The 27,729-nt window shown below is 35.3% G+C and overlaps 4 protein-coding genes and 1 non-coding gene across 8 annotated transcripts; 2 read left to right on the top strand and 3 right to left on the bottom strand.

The window, feature by feature from the left end:
• Positions 1–400: 400 nt before the first annotated feature.
• LOC111778498 (large ribosomal subunit protein eL22z-like) lies at positions 401–1,622 on the top strand. Its single transcript, XM_023658371.2, has 2 exons — positions 401–718; positions 1,293–1,622. The coding sequence occupies exons 1-2, from the start codon at positions 483–485 to the stop codon at positions 1,435–1,437; spliced, it is 381 nt and encodes a 126-aa protein (XP_023514139.1). The 5' UTR covers positions 401–482; the 3' UTR covers positions 1,438–1,622.
• A 775-nt stretch (positions 1,623–2,397) lies between these two features.
• Positions 2,398–6,643, bottom strand: PHR2 (photolyase/blue-light receptor 2). Its single transcript, XM_023658369.2, has 4 exons — positions 5,544–6,643; positions 3,926–4,155; positions 3,730–3,801; positions 2,398–2,809 (listed from the first exon to the last, which is right to left on the bottom strand). Exons 1-4 carry the CDS (start codon positions 6,513–6,515, stop codon positions 2,728–2,730), a joined length of 1,356 nt encoding a protein of 451 aa, XP_023514137.1. The 5' UTR covers positions 6,516–6,643; the 3' UTR covers positions 2,398–2,727.
• A 1,319-nt stretch (positions 6,644–7,962) lies between these two features.
• On the bottom strand, positions 7,963–13,832 carry LOC111778659 (U3 ribonucleoprotein (Utp) family protein). Its single transcript, XM_023658610.2, has 12 exons — positions 13,657–13,832; positions 12,973–13,295; positions 12,359–12,521; positions 11,322–11,797; positions 10,487–10,708; positions 9,995–10,330; positions 9,565–9,915; positions 9,366–9,446; positions 9,185–9,265; positions 8,714–9,094; positions 8,475–8,606; positions 7,963–8,387 (listed from the first exon to the last, which is right to left on the bottom strand). The coding sequence occupies exons 2-12, from the start codon at positions 13,291–13,293 to the stop codon at positions 8,226–8,228; spliced, it is 2,706 nt and encodes a 901-aa protein (XP_023514378.1). The 5' UTR covers positions 13,294–13,295; positions 13,657–13,832; the 3' UTR covers positions 7,963–8,225.
• An 876-nt stretch (positions 13,833–14,708) lies between these two features.
• On the top strand, positions 14,709–14,780 carry TRNAK-UUU (transfer RNA lysine (anticodon UUU)). Its single transcript has one exon. It is a non-coding gene; the product is annotated as a tRNA-Lys (tRNA).
• A 2,178-nt stretch (positions 14,781–16,958) lies between these two features.
• Positions 16,959–26,379, bottom strand: LOC111778172 (poly [ADP-ribose] polymerase 2-like). Of its 4 annotated transcripts, none has more exons than XM_087118970.1 (21): positions 26,215–26,379; positions 25,821–26,112; positions 25,328–25,449; positions 25,121–25,202; positions 23,719–23,954; positions 22,741–22,867; positions 22,481–22,536; positions 21,446–21,519; positions 21,247–21,293; positions 21,114–21,163; positions 20,872–20,934; positions 20,284–20,364; positions 20,038–20,148; positions 19,865–19,940; positions 19,600–19,742; positions 18,917–18,990; positions 18,501–18,606; positions 18,269–18,413; positions 18,131–18,192; positions 17,339–17,418; positions 16,959–17,051 (listed from the first exon to the last, which is right to left on the bottom strand). In XM_087118970.1, exons 1-18 carry the CDS (start codon positions 26,296–26,298, stop codon positions 18,321–18,323), a joined length of 1,917 nt encoding a protein of 638 aa, XP_086975096.1. In that variant the 5' UTR covers positions 26,299–26,379; the 3' UTR covers positions 16,959–17,051; positions 17,339–17,418; positions 18,131–18,192; positions 18,269–18,320. The 4 variants fall into 4 exon arrangements, with proteins under 4 accessions (XP_086975096.1, XP_086975095.1, XP_086975094.1 ...); XM_087118969.1 differs by having other exon boundaries at positions 18,131–18,183; XM_087118968.1 differs by lacking the exon at positions 17,339–17,418.
• Positions 26,380–27,729: the final 1,350 nt, after the last annotated feature.

Below are 27,729 nucleotides of genomic sequence, written 5' to 3'. Positions count from 1 at the left end.
AAACCCTGTGGCCTATAATTCAGATACTTGTTTCATTAGCTCAGTCAACTCTGATGGAGTTATTCGATATTCATTTTTCACGAGGGGTACGACTACCGGAAGAAGCTCAATTTCATGATCGATCCTGCAAGAACGTCTTTAAGCGTGTGAATTCAATTTCTTTCATTTCTTTTTCCCACTAAATAAATTTACCACGAGATTTTTTTAAAAATAATTTTGATATTAACATATTTAAATTTATGATTATACAAAATTCATTAAATATAGGGGTAAAAATCATTAAATAAAAGAGGTTATTTTTACAATTCATAATTAATTAGGCTATTTTTGTAAATTTTGAATTAAAAGAGGTTATTTTTGTCTAAAAAAGACCTTACTCGTCCGAGCCTTAAAACAGCAACTCAAAACCCTAAAATCAGCGCCGATTGTTGTGTAACATTTTACAGGAAATTTGGGCAGCGAGTTGCAGAGAAGGAGCAGAAATGAGCCGTGGAGCAGCAGCATCCGGTGGCCCCAAGGGCAAGAAGAAGGGCTCGACCTTTGTCATCGACTGTGCGAAGCCAGTTGAGGACAAGATCATGGACATCGCCTCCTTGGAGAAGTTTCTTCTCGAGAGGATCAAGGTTGGTGGCAAAGCTGGGGCATTTGGTGACTCGGTTACCGTCACTCGCGACAAGAACAAGATCACCGTTAACTCCGATAGCAACTTCTCCAAGAGGTATTCAATGTTTTGTAGTTATTTATCATAGTTCGTTCTGGATTTGGTTCTGGATTTGTGATAATGAACACGGTTCTGGATGAGTCATGTTTATGTATTTGTCCGTTTGTTCGGGAGTAAGCGTTGCATTTATCTGCTCGCCGCCGCGGTATTACTAGGAATGGATGCGATGTGCGAGTTAATCTCTGTTTTCTGTGATATTTTGTGTTCTTGTTGCCTATTTTATTGGATTGTGGAGTTGATGAGCAATAGTGGAGTTTAGAGTGCATTTTGATTTCTAGGCCAGTTCTTAAATCTGCAGGCTTTAGGTGTAGTTCTTCCGAGTTGTTGGATGGATTAACACCAGGTCTTTTCGTTGGAATACAGCTCTAAATCTCTGATCTAGTGCCAGAAGGGGGACTCATTAAAGAGATGCTACTTCAAATATCCGTTCTCCTTTTTATGGATAACTTACTTAGAATGTACTATATATATAATCCATTATTTGCAATATGATTGTTTTTGTTGGAAACTACAAACTAGACCTTTAAACTCCCAATAAACTTTGCTAATTGTTCTCTCTTTTGAATCCCAGGTATCTTAAATACTTGACTAAGAAGTATTTGAAGAAACACAATGTTAGAGATTGGCTTCGGGTTATCGCTTCAAACAAGGACTGCAACGTCTATGAATTAAGATACTTCAACACTGCTGAGAATGAGGGCGAGGAAGAGGATTGAGGTTCAAGGCATATATTTTGGAAGCATCGTTTGTAGTAGTAGGAATTAAGCTTGTTGAAATTATATTTCCATACCTTGTCTTGAAGCTTTCCATATAGAGATCAGCAAGGATTCTTTTTAGTCATGAGATTATGCAACTCTTGTTTACTACTGCTGAAGTTTTATCTATAAATTTTGTTCACGAAGCTCACCCCCCTTATTTTGGTTGGTTGTTTTGATCATACTTAGTTTTGGGTCCAAAGGAACAATGTCTAACTTTTAACATGAGGTGTGAGTGGAAGCTAACAGGGTTTTTCGTTCGCCAAATAAGTAAATTTAGTGTGTAATTAGAGATGTCTATGGGGTTGGGTGTTCTTTATCTCCTCTCTTTTCATTTAATGGCTTTTTGAAGTATTTCATTTATTTGTGTCTGTAGCTCAGTGGATAAAGATGGGGCGCTTTTGTATGTTGGTAGCTCATGGGATGCATTTGTATGTTGGTGCATCTCCTGACCCTGACCGTTGGTGCCTGTAGCTTAGTGGATAGAGCATCTGTTTCTAAGCTCAACCCCTACCTGCACCTATGGACAGTGCCTGTGCCTTATATGTTGGTGCATCACTCTATGTAGAGCATAAGTACCCTTACCTAGCGTTTATGAACAGTAATGCTCGTGAAACGGGTACCTCAAGCACCCCTCACTTGAGACGACATTCTGACCTTCAGCACCCCTCATCCTTGGATCTATGGCCTTTATGGTTATGGGAGAAACATGACTAGAAGAAAACCGTCTTAGTCTAGGCCTTCGCTAATATAAGCCTAGAATTGTAATGTAACCTTCAAGTAAATATAAGATTACAAATCTCCACTAAGCATAGAATTTTCACATCTGTTCAGCTTTATTCCCATTCCCACTTGGTCAACATATCCATGGTGTAAATAAATTGAAATGAACACATCTCCCAACCACAGAAAGTCAATAAGTTGAATCCCACAACAGAAGTCAATCTACATTTTCATACCAAGTAACAGGCAGAACTGAAATTATGTTCATGAACAGAAAACAAAGTAGCAGGAAAATGAAGACCTCTTTTGCTCTTTCTTTTTTTCACTCTTTGAGGTAGGGGGCAAAATTTAAGACATTCCTTTTATTGGTAGAGCTAGGCGAGGTCTACTCAGCCAGACGAGATGAGATGAGGGTCGAGGTAGACGTGTAGTCGGTACCAAAAACAACGTTTACAAAGGCAACATAGGGTAGTTCAAACGATCACTAAATGACTGCAACATGAGGATATGCCTGCTTTTCGACTCTCCCTAAGCAAGGGCGCCCGTGCAAGCGGTGGCTGGAGATGGGTTGGGTTGTTTCTTTGTTGAGTTGTATTTTTTGGTAATGAATCTGCAATAGAACAAGAACTGAATGCATAAATATAATGTTCTAAAAATTAAGGATGCTTTTAGACTTTACCTATAAATAACCTACGGTGATTACTTAGTTCAGTATTATAACTGACCAGTTTTAAAATCCATGCTTTCCGTACAGAACTGTACAAAGATCAGAAAGCGACTTTAGTTAGGGTGTGAGATCCCACGTCGGTTAGGGAGGAGAACGAAACATTCTTTATAAAGGTGTGGAAACATCTCCCTAGTACACACGTTTTAAAAACCTCAAGAGGAAGTCTGAAAGGGAAAGTCCAAGAAAAACAATATCTGTTAGCGGTGGGCTTGGATGGTTATAAATGATATATTAGAGCCAGACATCGGTCGATGTGCCAGTGAGGAGGCTGAGCTCTGAAGGAGGGTGGACAAGAGGCGGTGTGCCAACAAAGACGATGGCACTGAAGAGGGTGGATTGCGAGATCCCACATCGGTTGGGAAGAAGAACAAAACAGTCTTTATAAGGGTGTGGAAACATCTCCTTAGCAGACGCATTTTACAAACATTGAAGGGAAGCACGAAAAGGAAAACCCAAAAAAGACAATATCTACTAGCGGTAGACTTGAGCTGTTACATAGTTTCCTAATTGAAACTAAGAAAACTGATAGAACGGACTAAATCGAGTCAATTCGATCGGTTTAAACTATCCTTATCAGTTGGTTTGATTTTCTTAACCATAGAAATTGTAAAGATGGTTAGTCAGTTCGATTTGGTCGGGTTTTTTCTGGTCCGTCTTTAAAAAAGCTGATTTTGACATGGATAGTTTTTCTTAAACCGACCCGAACTCTCACTTAGACTCCTAACTCGAGTTGAGAAAACAATTTCCAGTGAGTATCAGAACAAAAGGCAGAGCAAAATGAGATACATAGATCTTGGCATTACCTGAAGAAGTCCCTCCATAATAACTCAAACATCAGCCAGTTTGTTCCAGTGCCATTGCCACCATCATGCTTCCTGTTACCAGAAAAGGTTCCACACATAAGAAAATTATCTCAGTGATTAATGTTTGTTTTTGAGAACTACTTTGATTTAGCAATGTTGCCACAAAACGATGAAGGCGGTGGACGTTCATATGCACCTGGAAACGGTTTTGTTAAGTTCATCAAACACCGATCGAGGTGAAATGCAACCCATGGTTAGCCACGGAGAAATTTTGTTTGAAAAGGTAGCACCATATATGCTATTCTGAGCACCGTTGTTCGTCGCTTTCGGTGGTTGAGCTCGACATTCAGCTGCGTATTTTTGAAGCCTATGAAGCGCTTCGGTCTCCCCTCCCACTTGAGAAGTATTGGGAGCTAGCCATCCTTCCTATATGATGAAGTTAACAATGTTGATACATTTCAAGAAAAGTAGAGAATATATGAAGAGATATGTGAAGAGTGAAATGTCTAAGAGCAAGGTCTGTTGTCATCAAATGATTGATTCTCAATCATGAACTCATAATCAAGCAAATCAAGCAAAGATGTAACGATACAAACCCAGCACTAACAAATATTGTCCTCTTTAGGCTTTCCCTCAAGGTTTTTAAAACGCATACTGCTAGGGAGAGGTTTTTCTCCTCCCCAACCGATGTGAGATCTCACAATCCACCTCCTTTCGGGCCCAGTGTCCTCGTTAGCACTCATTCCCTTCTCCAATCAATGTGGGACGCCCCAATCCACCCCCTTCAGAGCCTAGCGTCCTTGTTGGCACACCGCCCCATGTCCACCTCCTTCGAGGCTTAGCCTCCTCACTGGCACATCGTCCAGTGTCTAGCTCTAATACCATTTGTAACCACCCAAGCCCACCGCTAGCAAATATTGTCCTTTTTGTGCTTTCCCTTTCGGACTTCCCCTCAAGGTTTTTAAAACGCATCTGTTAGGGAGAGGGTTTTCACGTCCTTACAAAGAATGCTTCGTTCTCCTCCCCAACCGATGTGGGATCTCACAATCCACCCCTTTCGGGCCCAGTGTCCTCGCTGGCACTCATTCCCTTCTCCAATCAATGTGGGACGCCCAATCCACCCCCTTCAGAACCCAGCGTCCTTGTTGGCACACCGCCTCATGTCCACCTCCTTCGAGGCTCAGCCTCCTCACTGGCACATTGTCCAGTGTTTAGCTCTAATACCATTTGTAACAGCCCAAGCTCACCACTAGCAAATATTGTCCTCTTTGGGCTTTCCTTTCGGGCTTCCCCTCAAAGTTTTTAAAAAGCGTCTACTAGGGAGAGGAGTTTCCAAACCCTTATAAAGAATGCTTCATTCTCTCCCCAACCGACGTGGGATCTCACAAAAGACGATGCTAAACTTCTAGAAATCAGTTCAACTCATGAAAACTTAAATGGTTTCAAGAACAACAATCTAGAACATGAATTTGCAGCACGAAAAACCCAAACAATCATAGTCCAAATCAACAAAGGGCATGCCAAAACCATTAGATTTTCAAGAGAGCTCAACTAGCAGATTTCAACTTAATCTTGCGCACATACTATCATTGTTAGTCCTCTTTGCTACTACGATAACAACAGAATGAGTATCAACGTTATATCCAAGAACTAATAGAAAGCTTAAACCATTTTATTGAAATCAACATCTCCTGCCAGTAACATGATAGCCCAATTGAACACAACAGCAGAACAACAGCAGAACAACGCTCCAATTCAGTCAAAGAAGCAAAAACAAAACGAAATTCAAGTAGAAATGAAGGATAAGAACAAACCTTAGACATAGCCACAGGTTGGTTGAGACCCAATTCAGACAAAGAAGGGATATCCCCAGGCTCTACATCACCACGAGAAGGCAAACCCTTCATCTTATCCAAAGCTTCAATCGTCTTCCTCACACTCAGCCCTTGAACTCTCTCTCTAAACGCCCCATGGCTCGACGGCATATCTTCCATTTTGAACGGCAAATCATCGATATGATACAAAGTGCTTCCCCAAAAGTACTTAACCTCAACATTCTCTTCCTTCATCGCACTCTCAATCCGCTCCTCAGTCTCCATTTCATCGTGAGAAACCTCGTAATGAGCATAAATTCCATCAGCACCAATTTCCTTAGCCAATTCAGCAAGAACAGTTTCAGGTTTTCCAATTCGAACAACGAGATTAGAACCCCTAGCTTGGAGATTCTTCCGCAAATCCGAGACGGATTCAATCACAAATGTGGCTCGGTACGGTCCAGTTTTATCGAATCCAGACGAAGACTTACCGTAATCTCTCGGATCGAAACAGTAAACAGGCAAAACGGAGATGGAATCATTATTAGCTGAATTTAGGCATTCATTATCGTGAATCCGTAGATCGTTACGGAACCAAACGATGGTAGCTCGACGCATCCCGGCGCCATTGGAGGGTTCTGAAGGACGGCGGGGGCCTAAAGAGAGAGGGATTTGAAGAGGGTTAGCAGAAACGGTGGATTTGAGGGAAATTTTAGGGGGACAGAGCGAAGAACAGGAAATGGGTAAGTGAGAAAGAGAAGCAGCTTGAGTGGGGACATTATCCTTGTTTGGCTGCCGAGAAAACAAACCAGAAAATCTGGGTTGGACAAGAAAATTTGAGGGAATGACGGTTGAGAGAGATAAAGTGAGAGAAGCGACGGCGAACGGCGGCGAGTGAACTGGAACGGGCGGAGACTGGTCCTCCGATGAGATGGGTTCAGAATTTTCGAGGATTTGGGAGTTGGGATCCATGATTGAAGCTTCAAAGATGGGGAAGAAGATAAGATTTTGAGGCGCTCTCAACAAATTTGCGCCGCGGGCTGCGTATGAGAGGATTTGGGGGGGTGGGTTGGTGGAGTCAGTGAGGATTAGAGAGCGGAAAAGTGCACATATTTTTATTTTTTTATTTTATTATCTAAATATTTGGTCTAAACTGTACGGCGGCGCCTACCGTTGGTGAAGATTGGCTGTCGCATCAATATTTAGACTATAATTTTTTATTTTTTTATAGTTTTTTTAGAATTTTAGATTATAATTTTCTTTTTGTTGTTTTTTTTATTTATTATTTATAAATTTGGGTCAATTTTCTTTTTGTATAATAGAAACAAAATTAGAGTATTTAATGATGTATTTAGTTTCGATATCTAATTTTATTTTTAAGAAACATAATATTTGGAGGCTTAAATGAATTATTATATAAAATGGACTAAAAAAATATTTAAATATCAATTAAGGTGAAATTTAGCATTATATCTAATATATTTTTAAATATGCAATTTTAAAATCTTGAATTTTTTTAATTAGTAATTAGGTCAAATTGTAATTTTACGTTTAATAAACCTTTCATTTAACATTAATAAAATGTTAAAATGTCAAAATCACGTAGTCATCGTATACAAATTTAATCATTTAAAATTCATATAGAAACAAAATTCAATATTAGGTTGAAAATTTAAATTTAATAATTTATTAAATAGAAAATTAAATGCAAATTTATTTATATCTCAAGTAAGTTTCCTACCATTTATACCCATTTATAACTCATTCTTACTCCTGTTAATAGAGATAGTATTCTTTGTTCTTAAATCTATGGTCATTTCTTAAATTAGCTGATGTGGGACTTTCATCATCCAACACCCCCGAACAAAGTACGCCTCCCCTTAATCGAGGCTAGACTGCTTTGGAGTCTTAGTCATTTTTTACTGCGCTCGAGGAGGCTCGACTCCTTTTCTTTTGAAGTCATTTGTTCCACATTTGAGGATTTACCAATCTATTGGCACGACTAAGTTTAGAGCATGACTCTGATACCATGTTAGACAAACACGACTCTCCACAATGGTATGATATTGTCCACTTTGACATTCAGAGCACTGGGCAGAAATCACATTGCATTAGTAATTTATGCCAGTTTAATGCTTAAGATAGGTACTTCAAAGTAAGCATAACTTAACATACATTGACATGTACTTTCAACCAAAAGTTTACTCGAAGGGTCCGTTTATGATGACTTTTCAAGTGCTAAAAAACCTATTCTAAAGGTCCCTATTAAGCACCGGAAAAAGGCCATTCCAAAAAGGCTCGAGTTCGATACGAAATTATAACATCAATCTCATCTCATCCAATACCCCTCCTATTTCAACATTACTAGCAATCTTTTATTCCATCTCCCAACATAACTTTTTTATTTCATATCAACAAATAATTTTCAATCTACGTTTCATATCAAAAAAGAAGATAATAATTATACAGAGCATGATTGTATTGAACAAAAAATCATACAAATAGAACATTAAATAAAAGCCTAACTATTATCAGATTGCCTCGTTTCAAAATTTATCAAAACCTTTTACAAACTAGATCTTCTTACCTTTGCCTGCAGCGAGCCTCGCCATAAGGAAAGCCATGAATGCTCTCTAAAAACCATGGCTGTCCTTCAAGGTGTAGTAGACATCAACTGTGATATTAGGCCCCAGCTTTCATCTTTTTGACTGATTTTCCGTTGTTGGTTTTACTTTTTTTTCTCTTTTGTTTCTGTCCACTCTGTTTGTGCTCCTCGACTTTTCGTTGCGTATCAACTTCCTTAAACTCGATCGGTTTTATAATGACTCCAGACTTCTTCACAACCTGTGTAAAGGAATGTCAAGGAGGAGCTCTTAATAGGAATATAAAGAAGGGTCTATCTGTAATTTTAATGCAAAATGAGTTGCTGACCTCGGGACGATTAAGAGCTCCAATTGTAGATGTCGGGTTGAAGTCGGGGCCGATAGGCATACGGATGCTCTGCTCAAATACCTCCTTCGCCGTATAAGGAAAAGGCAGTGTCTTTGTATAGAGTTTCTCAGCCTGTCAAATTGAAATGGCAAAAAGAATGATGCACAAGAACAGACAATATCAAAAGGTTCATGGGAAGTAAAGCTAGTAGAAATTATTACAAATGCGGAGCCACTGACCTTTTTATCCAATTTCTCAGAGATGATAACATGTTTGAGATTCGCATCCTTCCTGTTCTTGAGAATTTCCTGCCTCTTCTTGTTTGCACGGTCATGTTCTTCCAGCATCCAAGAAGGTAAGCCTTTTTTCTTCTGGACATTAGTCCATTGGCCCCATCCAGGTAGTAGAACAGGCTTTTCAGGTTCAGGATTTTCTTCATTAAGAATTTCCTCTTTTTGCCTCTCAAATTCTTCCTCTACGTTGTCTCCAGCAAAAGCTTGGTGAATCAACTCTGCTTGAGATGGAAGTTCATAAGCCTCATTATTAGCCGAGGACAAAACCCCTTCAACCATGAGCTCGTGGTCCGAGTCGCTTTGATCATCCACATCTTGCACGGTCTCCTGTACCAGATCAAGGAGTAACATAATGGCATCAATAAACAAAAAAACAATCATAACACCACCAAAATTGATAGATGAAAACGGTCATACCTTTGGAACTTGACCTTGTAAAGCTGGTTTAGATGCAGTGGCGGTGGATGTAGAATCCACTTTTTTTTCAAGATTTTTTGCCTGCATATATAGAACACATACTAGTTTTATAAACATTTTGCTCAAAAGAAAATGTTTCTACAAAGAGGAGATGATTAAACAAAAGAACAAAACATTCAACCTTTTTCCATGTGTCTGATGCAAAAATGGCAACTTCATACGTTGTCTTTGGACCCGGATCTCTAACAGTTTCATCAAAGCTCTGGGCAAGAAGATAGAGGGAAAAGAACGCTAATTCAGCAATAAGAAGAATTTAAATTCACCAGAGACAGACTAAAGAATTTAGAGAAACACTAAAGAATTTAGAGAAACATTCATACTTTAAAAACTGAACTATGATGCCTTTTCGAGTCTGCGCCGAGAATATCAGAACCAATATTTTCATCAACAATTAAACTGGTATTTTTATCATCCCCAGCATCCTCCACGCCTTCTCGAGTCTCAGTGTCATCTTCATCGTCTGTATCACCATAATATTCTGGCTTTGTCTTCTTCCTTGGTTCTGGAGCAGATTTTTTCATTCCACCAAAGGTTCTTCTACCACTAGTAGTTTCTGTCTTTATATTCTCCGTCTCAGAATTATTAAGCTGCTTTGAGAGCGATTCGAACTCCTGGATGGCAAGCTTTGCCTCTTCAGCAGCTGCCTCTTCCCTTTTCTTCATCCCCCGTACCTACGAGAACAAGGCAGGTCAGGAAACAGCCAAAATGTTTTACATACACAACACCACAGACTATAACGAGCATTTATACCATGAAAGGCAAAGCAAGCAATCCTGAGTTGGGAGCTTCATCCCCATCTTCTAATGCTTTTAAAGTCTTGTCTTTTGCTCTCTCCAGCAATTTTGATGCCTTGCTGTGGTTATTATCCTCGGTTTGATCATCTGAGTATTCTTCATCACTACTTTCATCACTGCTACTACCACTGCTACTATCTTTCAATGTGTTCATTTTACGAGTCAAAGTAGCATGCTGGTGGAGTTGCTCAGCTATTGCCGCTCGTGTACCTTCATCTTGAGCATCCAAACCACGACTTAAAATGCGCTTTGCCCACTGTGAGCTATTTTTATGCTTCAAAGTCATGCGCTCCTGCATGGAAACAGAGATTGAAAAGATTGAAGCTTTGGCAGATATTACTAAGGAGAGAGTTGGGGATAGAAAGATCATCATGAGGAACATAATAAAATCTCTACCCAGTTGAGATATCTATCACAAATTATAAAAAATAACTGTACAAATAATTACCTCTGCCCGTTTAAACTCTTGCTTCATCGCTAATTCTTTAGCAGCATCAGGGTCCATTTCAATATGGGCAGACGCCCCTTTCACTCTATCCTTCTTCAACAGGCGATGGTAAGTTTTCGATTTAATTTTTTTAATGTGTTTTGCTTTCGTCTCGTGACGAAAAAGAAGGCTGCGCATTTTAGCAATACGATTCTGACGATCCTTCTCATCCTCAAACGATACCTGCCAAAAATTTAACAAGAAACTATCAACAGTCAACCTAAACATGACAAGATGACCCATCCAATATTCAAAAACAATTGTGAGACTTAAATCCAAACAGGCCCACCTCATGGCAATACACAAATTTTAAGCCTCGACACTTGAGACATACAGACTCGGAAAATTAGATTAAAATCAGTACGTAATTTGTAAGTTTACTATAGGTTCAATATAAACCATGTGAAAACTATTTTAGAAGACAGAAAATATTCGTGGATGAGTATACCATAGACTATTTAGAATCTACAATCCAAAAGCATATCAATCATGCCAGTTGTACCATCAAGTTTAATGCAAAGCCCAGCCTCCATAAGGAACATACATGATTAGATCTATGGAATCTCATCTGCATTTTATCCAACACTGAGTTCAATTGACACAAGAATGGCAGGATTTTACTACCATTAAGGTTTATTAATTAACAAAATAATAAAATAAATTAAAGACAGCAAAGATCTCCAACACAATAAGGAACAGACATTTACGGAATATGAATATGAGGAACAACTAGTAAGGAACTAAACACTAGCAATACGCGGCTAACCGCTTGAGCAAGCACAATGGGTCCAAATACCTTGTTTAATTCAAGAAGCTTAGAACCATCTTTTCTGTGAGCTTCCATGATCTGCCCATCATGGACAAGTGAAGCAATTTTCTTCTCGATTTCAGTTCTAGGTTCAAATTCAGAAGCTATTGCTCCTACAGTAGAATACCCTAAATCTACTTCTTCACCTAAGTACAAGGTAGGAGCTTCCCGATTCTTCTTGACTATAGGCTCCCACTTACTGACTTCTTTCTTCGACTGTTCATAAGCCACTTTCCTCTCCACTCTTTGCAGATCGGCTTTAGGAAGTGGAGCTTGAAGTGCCATCGATTTTTTCTCTGTTTGATGTGTTCTCTTTTTAAGCATGCTATAGCCAGGTTTTCCTTGAAGAGGATCAAGGAGGTCTTCAATGCTAATGCGTCCATTACCATCCAAAACATCACGACTGGGATTATATTCTGACTCTTGATATGCCTCAGATATAACAACATTATTCTTCTTCTTTCCTGAAGATAAATCATCAACAAGTCAAATTAAGATGGGAAATTCAAACGATCCATAGAATCTTTTTTCTGCACTAGACCAAACATTTTAAGCTACTAAGTCAAAAAAATAAATAAAGATATTAAAACAGACATCTGCCTCATGCAGGAAACTTATTAATTTCTACAAAGAAGATTAAACATTTAAATTTTTAATTTTTAACTAAGGAGGAAATGAAGAAATAGAATATTTAAAATCTCTGATTATGATATCAAATAATATAACCACTAAAACAAAAAAACTTGAACTATTAGGTTAAGATAACAAAGATAAAGCTTTTAGGGATATAATACGGAGAAACAACTTTAAGTTAACTTGAAATGGCAGGGGCAAAATAAACATAGAGGAAGAGTAACAATCACAAAACTACCCTAGAGGATCAATCTCTAATAATGAGGTGTTGGGATATAGACAGATTAAGGATGATATGGTTCCGAAGTTTAAATCCCAGAGCAAACCTGCATACTCTTTCATTTTTTTTATTCAAATTGCATACATAATCCTGCATGATATAACAACATTACCTTCAAATGCTTCACGAGGCATTCCCGTAATACTTTGTAACATCCTAGCATGACTACCATCATCATCATTTTTAGGATCGGCATCATCTGAATCTTCAATCAAGTTTCTTTTACCATCCCTTTCATCAATGTTCTCTTCGTCATCGGAGAATACATCCTCATCCTATAATAAGACAAAGCATCAAGAACCAAACCAACCATGGGACACAAAATGCATGTAATGGATTCACCCACCAAAGACTGAATAGTGGAATTTGTGGCATTCAAAATTGACCCCTAGATACAATATTGAGCCACTGTTTATGGAGTGGTCCATTCATTCTAACTTACCGAGACGAAACATTCTTTCAAGATACAGATTTCTAATCTGAGAAAAGGCTCAAAGATGTAATTTTGTTAACTTCATTTTACTATACTAATCTTTTACATGTTTCTACATCTAAATTCCTCGGCATCGTTTTGATCCTTACAGTTACAGAATAAATTCTCAACTTCAGGGCAAAGAGAAAATCAAATAACATTCATTAATTCAACGTGTAACGTGAACCAAATTTCAAAGAAACGTAACAAAAGTTAAAAAAGAATAAACAGTCAACCAAAATAATGACTCTTACCTTAAAATCATCGGGCAGCTTGTAATCATAGTTATCAACTGTATCGTAACGACGGTTCTTCCTGGACTCCTCCTCAGGAACAGCCTCTTCATACTCATAAACATCCCCGGCAAAAGTATCTCCCTCATCAAAATCACTAACCTCATTATCATCGCCCTTCATTTGATTGACTTCTCTCTGCAATGAGGGTGCCAATCGAGGACCTCCTCTGTTATGTCTCCTCTTATCACTGCCCTTGTTCTTCTTCTGAAATACTGAGTCTTTTCTATTGTTGCTCCTCTTCCCCTTCTCTTGCATTTTCTTCTGCCTCACTTCCCCCATCACTGCACGAACAGAATTGAAAATTCAACTCAAGAAGTCAGAAGATGCTAAAAAAATTCACGTAAAGTGGCGCTTTGGAAGATTTGGGAGAATAGAAAAAGGAAATCTCTCCAGAGATTAAATAGATATACAGACGATATAAGCCTCAATTGACAGACATATGCCAGAAACAAAAGGCAGACGGTAGCACAAAACAATTCGAAAAGTCCCAATTCGCCGGAGGGATGTTATATATTTTTCTCGGTTGCCATTCTGCTATTGTTATCAAAATAAATAAACATTCCTCCATTCTCCCATTAGACAAGTCCTGATTTGAGTTTTTGCAAGTTATAAGAAACACAAAGATGGGGAATCGGAGAATACCGTGACAACAAGAGAGTAGAAAATCAGAGAAGCCGCTAAAGGAAGACTGCAATGGCAAGACAGAAGAACACGGCGGCGGTAGCACTGAACCAGAGAGAGGCGGCAGCGACACTGAGCGGCTGAAAGGAAGGAGGAGCCGGCGTGAAGAATAAGAAGGTATAGCCCGAAAGAGTGAAGAAGATGGAAAAGGGTTTAGGGTTTTTTTTTTTTTTTTTTTTTAATTTAAAAAATAAATAATATGTTTTAATTTAATTACCTTTAAATTTTAATTTACACTAAAATTAAATATTAAATTTCAGGATGTATCTATTCTTTACTTTTCATAACACAAATAATTTAAATAAATACTTTATTTTGATTGTAAATATTTTATGAATACTTCATTTTAATTGAATATCTTATTAAAAAAAATGGTCTAAATAAATAATTTTTAAACATCAAATTATTCATACAAATAAATTTTGATTTTATTATTGTATAAACAAATAGAGCAGAAATCCAGATCAAGTTGGGTTCAAATACTGAAATATTTATTAATGTTACTAAAATTAAAATTGTTCAAAATTTTATATCTTTACTTCAACTCAAAATATGAAACCACCCTTGATTCGAAATGAGTCCTTTAAAATAAAATTTTGACATCTTTAACGTTGTGTTCGTGGTGTAAAGTCAACGATGACTAAACAAATAAAATATTTATCCATCTTTTTTTTTTTTTGTAAAAGATTTATTCTCCGTATATGTTAAATCAAAAATATATTAAAGGTTAAAAAATAAAAATAATAACTTTATTATTGTCTCATTTCATTTTTAGAAAGTTTTTTTTATTTATTGGATAAATGAATTATTTGATATATTAAATATAAAATTGAATTTTATGTTTTATAGAGTGATATGAGTTCCAATTTTTATTGTACATTAATTTTTAAAAAATGTTTAATAGGTTAAACAAATCGTCTTCATTATTTTAAAATGTGTTATAATAATAACGAAAAAAAAAACAACGTGAAAATTATAAATAAATAAAATTGTGTAAATATGCACATCAACAAGCCGTCTTAGCTCAGTGGTAGAGCGCGTGGCTTTTAACCACGTGGTCGTGGGTTCGATCCCCACAGACGGCGTTCATAAAATTTTCTCTTTTTCCTTTTGGTTTTAAATCATTGTTTTTCTTATTATTAATTTTTTTCTTTAATTAAATTATTATTCAAACTTATGAAAGTAAAAAATATATATGTTCTCGTATTGGCATTACCCGTCATAAAAGATTAAACTATCAATCTTTAGAGTGGTAATTGAGCATATTCAAATCGACATGTAAAAAGAATCAACTACTAGAGAGAGAAAACGAGCTGAATATTGAGAGACAAATAATATGAAACATTATTATTATATCTAATAATTTACAAGTCATCTTTTTTGGTATTTAATTAAACTTAAACCCAAAATTAAAGAACTATTTTATTTTAGATTTTAATATGAGATAAGAATTTTGAAAGAAAATATAGAAAAAAAAAGGCTATGTGTGAAAGTAATGTTTATAAATTTAAAATTTTAAAAAACATAGTAATTATCAAACCGAGCATTAAATTACCTGAATGCGACAGTATAAAACCTTTCAAACAATGAACGGTTCGAGCGCGTAATAAGAAGAAGAAAAAAAGGGTGAGGAGACCATGTTGGAGAAGGGGAGCGCGTGCAAACAGTTTAGAAATGAAACAACTTGCACGTGCCCTGCTTCTCCAACGAGAACTTCCTCACCCACCATTAAACCTCGAAATCTCACCCACCATTAAACCTCGAAATCGTGTTCTCTCATCTTTCTCAAAAGGTGAAACATGGAAGATCAAGAAGAAGAAGAAATGGGTATTTATAACAACTTGAGAGAGAGAAAGAAAGGGAGAAAAAAGTGAGAAGAAAAGCAAAATATTTGGGTTTAGGGTTTATGCCATACCCTCATTCATTATGGTGTAGTGTTTGTTTGTAATGCAAGAAATTTTAAATGACACAAAACAAGCCTCTTCTTCCCTTCATAAATACTTCACCAACCCAATTTCTCCCTGTACGCACATTTTATGACGTAAAATCTCCGTAGAAATATATCATTATCAAAATAAACAATTTCAAAAGAACAATGCAAAGAGTCGAACTTCTAAACCTTCTAAAGTTCAAGAAAATACATAATATTTTACCAGTTAAACTACGTTCATAGTGACTAATTTTTCTTTTCGAATTCAACAAAAAAAAAAATAGAACTAAATAAAATAAATTCATGTTAGCTAATACGAGTATGCGATTTGAAAATGAATATGTATCAGACCTGGTTGGAATAAATAAATGGCAAACTTTGGATCCATCTCTGAATCAGCAATAGCTCACATGTCAGAGTCCCCACAACCTGTTTTTCATTTTCTCTCTCTCTAACCATGAAAATTCAAAATTAGATCAGAAAAAAAAAAAGTTGGAGAGAGGATTTGAATTGAAGAATGAGAATAATAATAATAATAATGTTGAGGAGATGAGAGATTGCGTGTTTGGTTCCATGGCTTTTGAGTATGGAGGAAGTTTTATCAATTATTATTATTACTATAGCCAGATAGCCACTTGTATCTTTTTCTCTTCTCAAATGGAACATAACTCGGTAAATAAAAATTAATCTCTACACCTTTTAAATTTTCATTATTGTCTTACTAAATGGATCTTTACCATATAACGACCGAATTTCATAAGAGGACATTTCATTACGATAAAACATGAAAAACAGGCAAGTCAAACAACTTAAAAAAAAAAACAAAACTTTAGACTAAATTCAAAACATTAAAAACTAGAAAGAAACTCATTTTAGAATATAGTACCTAGAATTAATCGAATCTTGCAATTTTTTCTTCTGTAGTACCTCGACATGACATGAGTATTAAAAGAGTTCAAGAATCAATTTTCTTTTTATAAGAGAAATAATTTATTTTGGCTTTTTGTTAGGTGGGTCTTGAAAGATTGAAATATCTCCCTTTAAGCCGTGCATACGGCTTTTTACACAACTCTATATATCAATAAGGTCAAGTATAGAATTCTATTTACTTTAAATTGAGTATCTGTTTCTTCCCTTTTCTGCTATATTTTACATATCTATTAACATTAGTGAAGCAAGATTTCAATAGGCTTAAATCAAACTAAAGGAGTAAATCAATTGGACATGTTGATGAAGGGAATTTTATTTTATTTTATTTTATTTTTTTGGTAGTGGCGAATGAGGAAGGAAGAACAGCAACAGAACAAAAAAGTAGGGGGGAAAATGGTGTACCTGTTGGGTTTGAAATCTTGGTCTCTGCAATTGATTTTGGAAGCTGACTGTAGAGATTATAGAATCTTTTTCCTCGATCTCTCCAACACCATCACTGCAACAAAAATGGGGTTAACTTGTTGCCCATTCACACATCATTTCTTTCACTGCTTTTTCGTTTGAACATGGAAAATGTAACTCAAGCAATGATGTTTTTGGCTAAATTATTATTATTTAAAAAAAAAAAAAAAAACACTTAAGATTTTTCGTCATTTCAAAACAACCGTTAGTGTAAAAAACCTTTAGAATTGAATTAACCTATGCCTAAGATTCGAATCAAGATTTGGAATTCAAATTCAACCCCTAATGGCCCAACATTCTCCTACAACATGGTTATGTTACCTGTAATAGACCAACACAAGTCATTTCAGCATGTTTTGTTCTTACTCACATGCATCTGAAGAAAATTCCTAAGAGGTCACCTAACATGAAATTGCTCAAAATAAAACACGTTTAACCATAGAGTTCTTATAATTGAGACATAAAAAAGAAAACTGCACTTTATTGGTATAAGTAGTAACTTTCACCTATAAACCTTTTTTAGACATTCTATTCACAAGATCACTCTCATTCAGATGTGATCTCAATTCATTCATATATCTCTCATTTCTTGAGTGTCACAAGAATATCGAACAAAATCAATAGTTAGACATGTCAACTTTTCGTTTAACATTCTAACAATTTTTCTTCTCGTATTTAGATAATTTTTTTAGTTTATTTAGCAATCAAGTGTAATAATTATCCTCAAATAAATAGTTTTTATAAAAGTATATAAATTTTTAATTATAAATAATTAATATAATAATCAAATTGAAAATTTAATTGTGCATATCATATTTCAAAAATAAAATATAACAGTATGATTATATTAATGAATGAGTAATTAGTTATAATCATTGAAAGTCAACTTTTTTTTATATTTTTTTTACCGAAGTTTAATTGAATTAAGATAAAATAAGTAATTCTTTTCTTTAATAAAATTTTATTTGTAAAAATGAATTAAATATATATTTGAATAAATTATTATTGATTTAACCTAATCAAATGATTAATTATATTATTCTTGGTAAACCAAGATCAATGAATGAATTAAGTATATTCAAAAGAAAATTACAAATAAAATGACATACACACCTGAACATTGCTTCTTTCTTTCGCTCTCTTTTTTTCTCCTAACATTTTGCTATCTGCAATAACTTTTTTTAAATATATATAATGAGGTAATAAACAGAATGATTCTTCCCCATATCACCATAAGATAGTAACACTGACCTAAGGGTGAGGCACTTGCAGATGGAAAAGGGCAATGCTTGTGCTGTGCCCTTCAACGTTTAAAATGGAAACTCACTTGAATAACATAGCGCATCCTAATTTGATCCACATTATACACTATATACTCATTATACAATAAGGAACCCTGAGAGGAGAATCAGAAACGATTTTTCAGACCAAAATTTTGGTGCAAAACATGGCAAACTTATCTTTAGATTAACGAAAACTGTACCTTACGACGTTGATTCTGTTTTGGTTTTCCCAAAGGGACGATGACGCCATCATCGAGTGTCAAAGATTCGGAGAGGTTTGGTTCTGTTTGTCCCACTCCTTTTGTGCTGCAATATCAGGCATTAAGTTTTGATTTGCTATGTTTAGATTAAGTAATAATGACCATGAGTTTAGTTTCTCTAAGACCTCGGTAATAACAGGTCACAAAGAGTCAAGCAAATACATGAAACTTTTATATGAGAAAATTTAAAATATATGAGCCGTGTTTACTTTTTCTAGGAGGTCGGTTTAAGGGGACGATCGTGAATAATTTTCACGAGAAGTGATTTTCATAATAGTATCATGACCTGATGATATGAAAAGCAATCTGTTATCTTATGCCATGGTCAATAAGCTTGAAAAGACAAGGGAACAAACCTCAGCTTCCCCTCGGGCAACTTGTCAGCATCGTAGTTTGCTTCAAGAAGTTCGACCATGTCACCGAGCGCAACCTAGAGGTTTCACAGCTAAATAATTTTATTACATTCAATCATAACAGTGGAAGGCTAGTGTAATCTTCACAGCAAGGATGAATGATAAATAAAATTAACACCACAACTAAACATGGGGCAGGTATAATTAGTCGTACTCAAATCAAATTTCCAAAGCCAACATTTCAAGTGGCACATGAGCTGAGCCACTTTGGAGCTGTTACCAATTTCCAAATAGCCATAAAATGAAAATATGATATCCAAAAGCCAGGAGCTGATATAGATTATTCGTACAATGCACGAACTCGACCTTCCATATTTTTCATGTATACCATATAATGTAAACGCACTAAAAGGCAAATTTGGTGAAGGAGTTTTCAGTGAGTAAATGGAAGGGACAGTTGAGAATTTGTCCCGGGAAACTCGAAGGTGTTTAGGGCAGCGGCTACTTTTCAAGTATATTATTATTAGCTGCAGTTCAATAAGGAATATAGAGAAAGTTAAGGAAGAAGTATTCTTAAGTTACTACACCATCCCACAATATTTAGTGACCTCATCCAAATTCACTCCCAGAAAATTTTAAAAATAAAAAATAAAAATTGCAGCCTTCATTGTAAGGTGAAGAACTACCTCACACAAAAGAAGAACACCAGTTGAGGCGACATTAGATGCATAACAATAGTTTGCACTTTTTGAAAACATATCAGCAAAGTAGACCCCCTTTCCAAACATATAACCTGTTACAGGTGCTTCAGGTGGAGCTATGCGTAGACCTGACAAGTTATGCAATTTTCATTGGGCATACCGTAGTTAGACTGAGCAACCACAAATCAAAGTTAAGTAATCGCATAAGATCATGCGAGGAAAAGTGAAACTAAAAAAAAAAAATGATGACCTTGGGAGAGAATGCCAGTCCAATTTGTAAGCCGAGAACCATGCCACAAGAGCTTCCTGTTCTTTGTGTTAGAAAACTATTCACAGTGTAAAAGAGAGTAATTAATAAATAGGATTAAGTCTTTAACAAATACAAGAAAGTAAATGATGATGCCACAGGTAAACGCCAAGCACCTTTTCGAAACGCTCATTTTCTCCCTTTCTTGATACCCTAAATATTTGAACAATATCAACTGTATAATTTGAATGTGTTTTCGCATGTGTATTCAGTGCATACTTTGAGACCTGAAACAAAACAAAGGAAACACAAAAACCAAAGGCTTGTTATTTCTGACCAGCGCAAGTAGAGATGAACTCAAGAGGAATGCTATTAATCCATCCAAAGAAGATAAAACTAGCAAATTGAAATACAATCATTACCATAGAGAATTCCTCGGAATCAACTTCAACTGGTGCAAGTTCACAATGAAGGCGTTGGTAATGAGAATACAAGGGGTCTTCCTGTAATAATGACGGAATCAGACCAGTAATACAGCCTAGCAATAGAATCAGCTGGCTAGCATTCCACAAATCCTAGATCTAGAGTATATCGTACGATGTTATAATTCACTGAAAACAGTATAGTCAGGACGTACATCAAATGCAGGAAGTTAGCAATTTCAAGAGGTCAAGAATACTAAATTTATAAGTTTATTTTCAAAAGAAACAAAAATTTATTAGATAAGAATATGCATCATGGAAATAGTATCATAAAAGATTTAGAATGTAAGAATTATAAACATATATAAATTCTATAATTTCAGCTAAGAAAGGCGCTTGGACATGGTAATCCTTGTAGTTCAGTTCACTTGCATACTGACTAAGGCAGTAGGAAAGGAATCGGCATATGCTTCGTTCTTAAGACAGTGACCAGAAAATTCACAAAAGTTTTAACATGCACTGCTATGTCAAAAAAAAAAAAAAAAAAAAAAAAAAAAAAAAAAAAAAACAAGTACCCAACACTAATACCTGCATACTATTAACTTCCTCCAACAATTTTGTGGCTAGCTCAATTTCACCCAACGCCTCCACCTTCAAGTCAATAAATAACAAAATCATATAGCAGCCAAATATTTAAAGGTTTCTTTCAATATAGTTTTTCATTTCCCTATTTAGTTCATATTGGGAAAATCTACATAGTGGAAAGCTTGGAGAGCTTAGAGTAACGAGTAACGATAGGTACTTCAATGGTAAAGGGAAGACAACCTTACCATTTCCAACTTGCTTTTCAATTTTTGAGGGGTGTCAATTACAAATGCTCCTGCCATCATAAATTTCGTAGTGGTTTAGTTGTTAGTTTAGATTAAGGCAATACGCAATGGTGAGAGGGAGGGGAGGACTCACGCATCTTCTTAAATCCGAAGTCATGTGGTATTACAGTGTAAAATTCCCTGCAGAAAAAAAATTGCAACACTTTTGAATGCAGAAGTCAAAACTGAATACGAAAAATCAGGGTATAGAATTAGAAGAATTATTGTACTCCTTGAGATTTCGAGAAAGTGAACATGGGCAGATGAGAAAACGTGCATCAGGTCAAACTTACCCACTTAGTTGCTCAAGTAGCCTCTTGTTTGACAGACCAATCACATCAGCAATCCTTTTCAAAACCTCATAACCCTAAATAAATAGAGACAGCATTATAAATTTAAAAACTAAAGTTCGTCTCTCTGAATAAATAAAATAAATAAAAAAGAAAAGACAGGTGACCAGTGCAGGTAAAATTGAAGGAAAACACATGATAGAAGACTTAACTAAGTTATTGAGGAAGTCAAAGACAACCATATGTGCTTTGACTTCAGAACATCTTGTTATGCCACCAAAAGTATAATCAGGAATTTGAAAACTAATGAACAGAAAACGCTATTCCACTCCTAAACCAAGAATCCATGATAAGGACGAGAAACTAAGAATCCGGCATGTAATCTCACAAAGTACTTTAATGACAAATATTTCTCGAAATTTGAAGCATCTTCCTACGTTCTAAGTGCAAGAAAGCCAATTTCTTTAAAGACCCACATAAGTGCCAGCACCTATTCAATCACATTCACGTTTTATAATTTTCATTAGACAACATTAACAGCATGATCTTGAAAGACATCTTTGTCAGATTATACCAAACACACTAGAGATATGGTGAAATTCCGATTAGTTCCATGATAATCAATCTATCAAATATAGCGATGCAACTTTGTTATAAAAATTACAAAAAAAATTTATAAAAAAAAAAAAAACAACAACAACAACAACAAGCATGCATTGTTCTAATGGATAGCTTAGAATGTTTATAAAAGAGATTCCCATCACAAAATATTACACGTGGCAATTGTATCTTAACTTTGTCCAAGAACTTAGAATGTCAACAGTTTCTTAAGCTTGTCATAATAAGTGGAAGCAAGTATTTCTTAACGTTGAAGTTGTGAGCGCATTAATATTGGTAACTTAGTACGAACAAGTCATTCATTTTGAAGCAGACTTCCAATTCCAAATGACAATACAGAAAAGTATAACATATCCGATAAACTCAAGAACCCTGTTGAAACATAAGCAAATAAGAAATTTCAACAGATCAAGTACTTGCCTTTAAAATTGTAGATTTACTCAGCTTTCCAAGTGGCAACTTTTCAGCATTGTACCCTAGGATCATTAAAACACAAGTTCCATTTAGAAATTTGAAAAGATCTCTCTTTAGGCAGTTCTACACATTAATTCATTATAAAAAATAAAAATAAAAAGAACTCTAAAATGGATGACTTAATAAAGCATAATCTTCTTCATATCTAATATAAATCTGGTACCTAGGAGGAAAAAATTTGGAAGTGTATAAAAAGGTCAACTGACCTATTTCCATCATTTGTTGCTTCATCATACTAATGTTGCAAATGAGAGAGATAAACTTTGCAATGCGTGGCTCAAGTTGTGTTTCGCGAGGTTGAATCTCTGAAGTAGATCCACATTTCTCATTGACCTGAAGTCAACAATGGAACCAGAAGAAGCACAATATTAACTTCATTTTCATTTTGGGTACAAAGGTCACTTTTTCCTATAGAAATTAACCTTAGTGGGATGTGCAATTCTCATCTCAACGTGAACAAGATGAGACAATGACAATTTTTTCTACATTTCAATTTGTGGGACAATGATGGGTTACATCAACCCTTCTCCAGTTTTCTGAAGTACAACAGATAATAATTACTATTGCATCTCTACTCAAATATCTTAATCTCTATACCAATGAATTCTGTTATTTTTTCTATATAAGTTAACAAAAAGTTGATTAATTATTTTAGACCAAAGGTTCTACGTCTTATCATTTAAGAAAATTCCTCATGGAGAATCTTTTCACAGCAAGGAATCCCCAGTCGTAGAGAATTTTAGAAGAATGGAGAACCATTGTCTCCAGCTCCTATTCTCACTCTATTTAGTTGGTACTTCCCACTTTAGCGAGAGCAGAAAGGTCTAAATGAAGAGAGTGCAAGGAAAGCAGTGTTCTTATTTATAAAGCAAGGTCATTGCCAGCGCAGGGACCCTAATTGGAAGCAAGATATAATGGCTCCATTTAATGATTAGACCCAAAGTTTTATTTTACAAGACATCCGTGAAAGAATTGAAGATGCATTTTTTACTGAAACAAGATTTTCTTTAACAATCTTTTATTCATGCATTTTAATTCCAATGTTCCTACTACATACTTGGCAAGATAGCTTCACTCCTAATGTGCTGAGTAAAGGAAGTCAATACCAAATTAAAGTACATGAACCTTGAGATTCTCAACCTTCATAAATAAAATGAAAAACATTTGGAATTGTGACCACTTACTGATAATTCTTTTTCATTTTCGCTGTAGTCCATCTCCAGCCAGGTATAACTCTTTGGGTGACAAATAAAATCTTTTCTGTCAGACCAATTATTCTTGGTTTTAGCAAAGAATTTTTGTTCAAATTCCAGTATTGCACTTTCTTGTGATGTGTAAGGACCTTGTATATTGAGTTGTCCCTTCACACCTACTCTTCCCCACCTGGTGTAAAACATGTAAGTACCGCCACCATCAGATTCTGCAAACGATGAAAGTTCCAGCACTTAATGTATCATATACAAATAGATGAAATTCCAAGACGAAAGAAAGAAAACCTTCATTGAAACTGTCATATCTTATTCAACTATAAAATCTAAAGTTCTATAATCTTTAAGAGTTGAGCTTAAAGCCTTATCTATTTTCCCTTTGGGAAAACAATGCAAGCTACAGTCTCTGTATTGGAAATTTTTTTAAAAAAAAATCTACACCAAAGCAGTAAAACTCTCCTGTGTGATCAGATGCAGGAATTTTGTTCGAACAACTCATCTACTCATAGCCCTAAATCATATCCTTTTTCTAGAAGAGAAATGAGCTCGTATTTGTGGAATGGTAAGCTGAAATAAACCAGAGAATAACATATTTTTTCATAACAAGATCCTAAAAAGCAAGGAAAGAGACACCAACAAGTCACAAGCTGAGATAACACAATTATTTACTATAAGATTAAGAAAAGAAATATAGAGTATCAAAATCTTTATACATCCAAATATTTAAAAAGTGCAGTTTAATATTTTTTTTAAATCATGTATCATACTATCATCTTAAAACAAATGATTATAAGGAAGATCCGAAACCTACTATAAGCTTCAAGAAAGGTTCCATGTTAACCTTCAATTCCCACATCCTCATCTCCTATTTTCCACAACTTACCATTGTTTTTTATGATCATATTTCAATTGAGAACTCTTATAATAATTAGCAGTTGTTCATCCACGTGGCCCAGCATTACAAATTTTAATTCTCAAATATTCTTGCTCAACCCAGGTCAAAAATATTGGGAGATTTTTGGTGTCTGATGAACCCAAACAGAACCAAAATGATATTTCAATATAAAAGGAAACAACTACAATATAAACCAAGTAATTCAAGGTACTTGAACTCTCCCTCTCTTGATTGCACTCAAGTCTAAGCTAACTAAATGAATGCCTACCCTCCTCCTTTCCTCCCCATTTCAGTTATAACAATTCACTATAACAACTTCCCTAACTAAAAACTAATATGCCCTCAGTACTCTAATAACATTCCTAATTCTATCCTAATAGCATTCCTATCAAAGACATCCCTCAGACTTCAAACACACCACATTTACTGTTAAATCAAAATTGACCCAAGTAAACTATGTTCATAGAAACGATAAAAGTTTACCAAGTGCTTGAATCACATAAAACTTGTTATTGTTGTTTCCAACGTTAGTCTGATTCAACATGGCATCGTAGATTTCATCACCCTGCAAATCAATGGTTGCCGTTCATGCTTAGAAGACAAAACAACATGTCAAAAGTTATGATTTGCATTCCGACATCAACTTTCCAGTTAGTCGGAGATATGTATTTTAAAACTATTGGGACTTACCACTTGTAAAACATGATACTGCGTCTTGATTTCATCTGGAAGCCACTGATCCAGCACCGCTGAACCCTTTTTGGTAGCTGTAACAATCTTTTCCTTGGTGCCAACATTTCCATCCTTGTTTGCTGTGAACAAAGCACGAAAAATAAATTCCCCTAATTGAATGATATAGACTGGTAATGACCGCTGTTTCTAAAATATTGTTGTATTGTGAACATTTTCCTTTTACCAACATCAAAACTCTATGTTCGACACTCCTGATACATTAAGACTCCGACTCATAATTTACAATTTCTATGTTTTGATGATTGAAATCTGTAGGTTAACTTACTAAATTAGCTTCTAACCACAGGTTTCGCAGCATTTGCTTCTAACGGAACTACATGCTTCGGTTCGCTAACTAATCTAAACACGCCAATACACAAGTAACTAGGAAACAAACGCAATTGATTTTTCTCAATATAAATCACTTCAACCAAAATAAAATTCGATATACCGTCATTTTCATCTACCGCTTCATCCTCTTTTTCCTTCTCACATTCTTCACAAAGCCTCTTCAGCAACTCCTTCTTTGAACCAGTGGAAGAAATTCCACGACGAACCGCTTCTTCTCGCAGTTGCTGTACATTCATTTCCCGTAACTTCTCAACATCACTGATTAAGTCACTTCCATTCGAATCTTCCGAGTGCCTCCCCCTTCTCTTCCTACCAACAGCAGCAGCAGCAGCAGCATCTTTATCTATCAACGAATTTTCCTCTTCACGAATGGCAGATTCCAGGCGACGAACCTTAATAACCAAAAACAAACACGAACATTACAGTCATCGGAAGCTGAAGAAGAATACGATTCAAAAAAAAAAAAAAAAAAACAAATGATTCGGATTGAAAACCAGAGCCGGCTTAGTTCCAGAGGTATCGAGTCCACGTTGAGCAAGTTGAGTTCGGAGTTCATCCACTTTAAGCCTGTTCGCCATTTTCGCTGGGACGAGCTCCGACACTCCCCTTGCAGTAACATTTACATAAAATTCATGGACACCGAGGGAAAAGCGCTTTCGCTTTGTCTTCAAATGAGAAATATAGCACTCAGACTGTAGCGAAAAGACAATTTTGCCCTAGCCTTCTTCAGCTTCCAATTTACAGTCAAATTAAGCTTATATAATAGTAAGCCTTCGATCGACTATCAACTTTATAATTTATATATCCACGTATGGAGGGATAAACACGACTCTCTACAATGGTATGCTATTGTCTACTTTGAGTGTAAGCTTTTATGGCTTTGCTTTAGACTTTCCAAAAGGTCTCATTTCAATCGAGATAGTATTCTTCACTTATAAACTCATAATCTTTCACTAAATTAACCAATGTGTGACTCACTCTCAATAATCCTCAACACATAGACCCGCTCTAAATTAGTGAAGAATTCTAATTTAAACGATGAATGAGAAACGATCGAGAAAGTGTTGAGAGATTTTTCTCCATTACCTGAACCTCCGTCCCCGACTACGTCGAATCCCTCTTCCGTCTCACTCACTTTTTATGCATAAATATACATGGAGAGAGAGAGTTTTGAGAGGGTTATTTCACTAATTTTAAGAATGGAGGCTATTTTTCCATAACCTATGAGGAGTTATTGGTGGGAAATTTAAAATGTACAGGTCAGATTAAAAATAATTTTTATTAAAATATTGTTTTCAAAAGTGGTAAAATAAAATGTAATAATAAAAGCCTCTATACTTATATTCGGAATAATAATACTTTTAATCAAAATTGTTTATTTTAAAATGTACACAAATACATTTAAAAATAAATAAAGCGAATATTTGGCATTTTTTGTCAAGCAAATAGTCGGGCGGGTCAACATTTCGAAATGGGCCTGTTTGCGGGTCAGACGAATTCTTGGCCCAATATAATAATTTGGATTGCAATTTCAAAAATAGAGAAATTGTAAATTTTCGTAAATATCATTTATTATAACTTACTTTTCAAATATATTTTGGTTTATGAATTTTTTTTAATCTTTTATTGTTCTTCCTAAAATTTCACAATATTAATTAATTAATTATTTATTTATTTATACCTCGAGTATCGATTTCCACATCTATAAAAAACTATAGCAACAATTTGTACTAGTTGAGTTTGTTCATGTCTGAAAAAAAAAAATTACTGATATTTTAACTAATTGAATTGGGTTCGTGTTAACCACACAAATTTCACTAACATAAACTTAATCTGACTCGGTGAGATCAAACATCAAATGTTTGAATATTCACTCCTTACATATTGTTGGACTTAAAGAATAAAGAATATAAATTTTAATCAATATCTTTTAACTTCTTTTTGACAAAAAAAAAAAAAAAATAATAATAATAAAATAAAATAAAAATTAAATTAAATTGAGAAATATT

Source organism: Cucurbita pepo, chromosome 17 (genome assembly GCF_057944985.1).
Source record: "Cucurbita pepo subsp. pepo isolate OVF chromosome 17, ASM5794498v1, whole genome shotgun sequence".
Lineage (NCBI taxonomy): Eukaryota > Viridiplantae > Streptophyta > Magnoliopsida > Cucurbitales > Cucurbitaceae > Cucurbita > Cucurbita pepo.
Note: the sequence above shows the minus strand (reverse complement) of the source record. Positions and strands in the feature narration are given on the sequence as shown.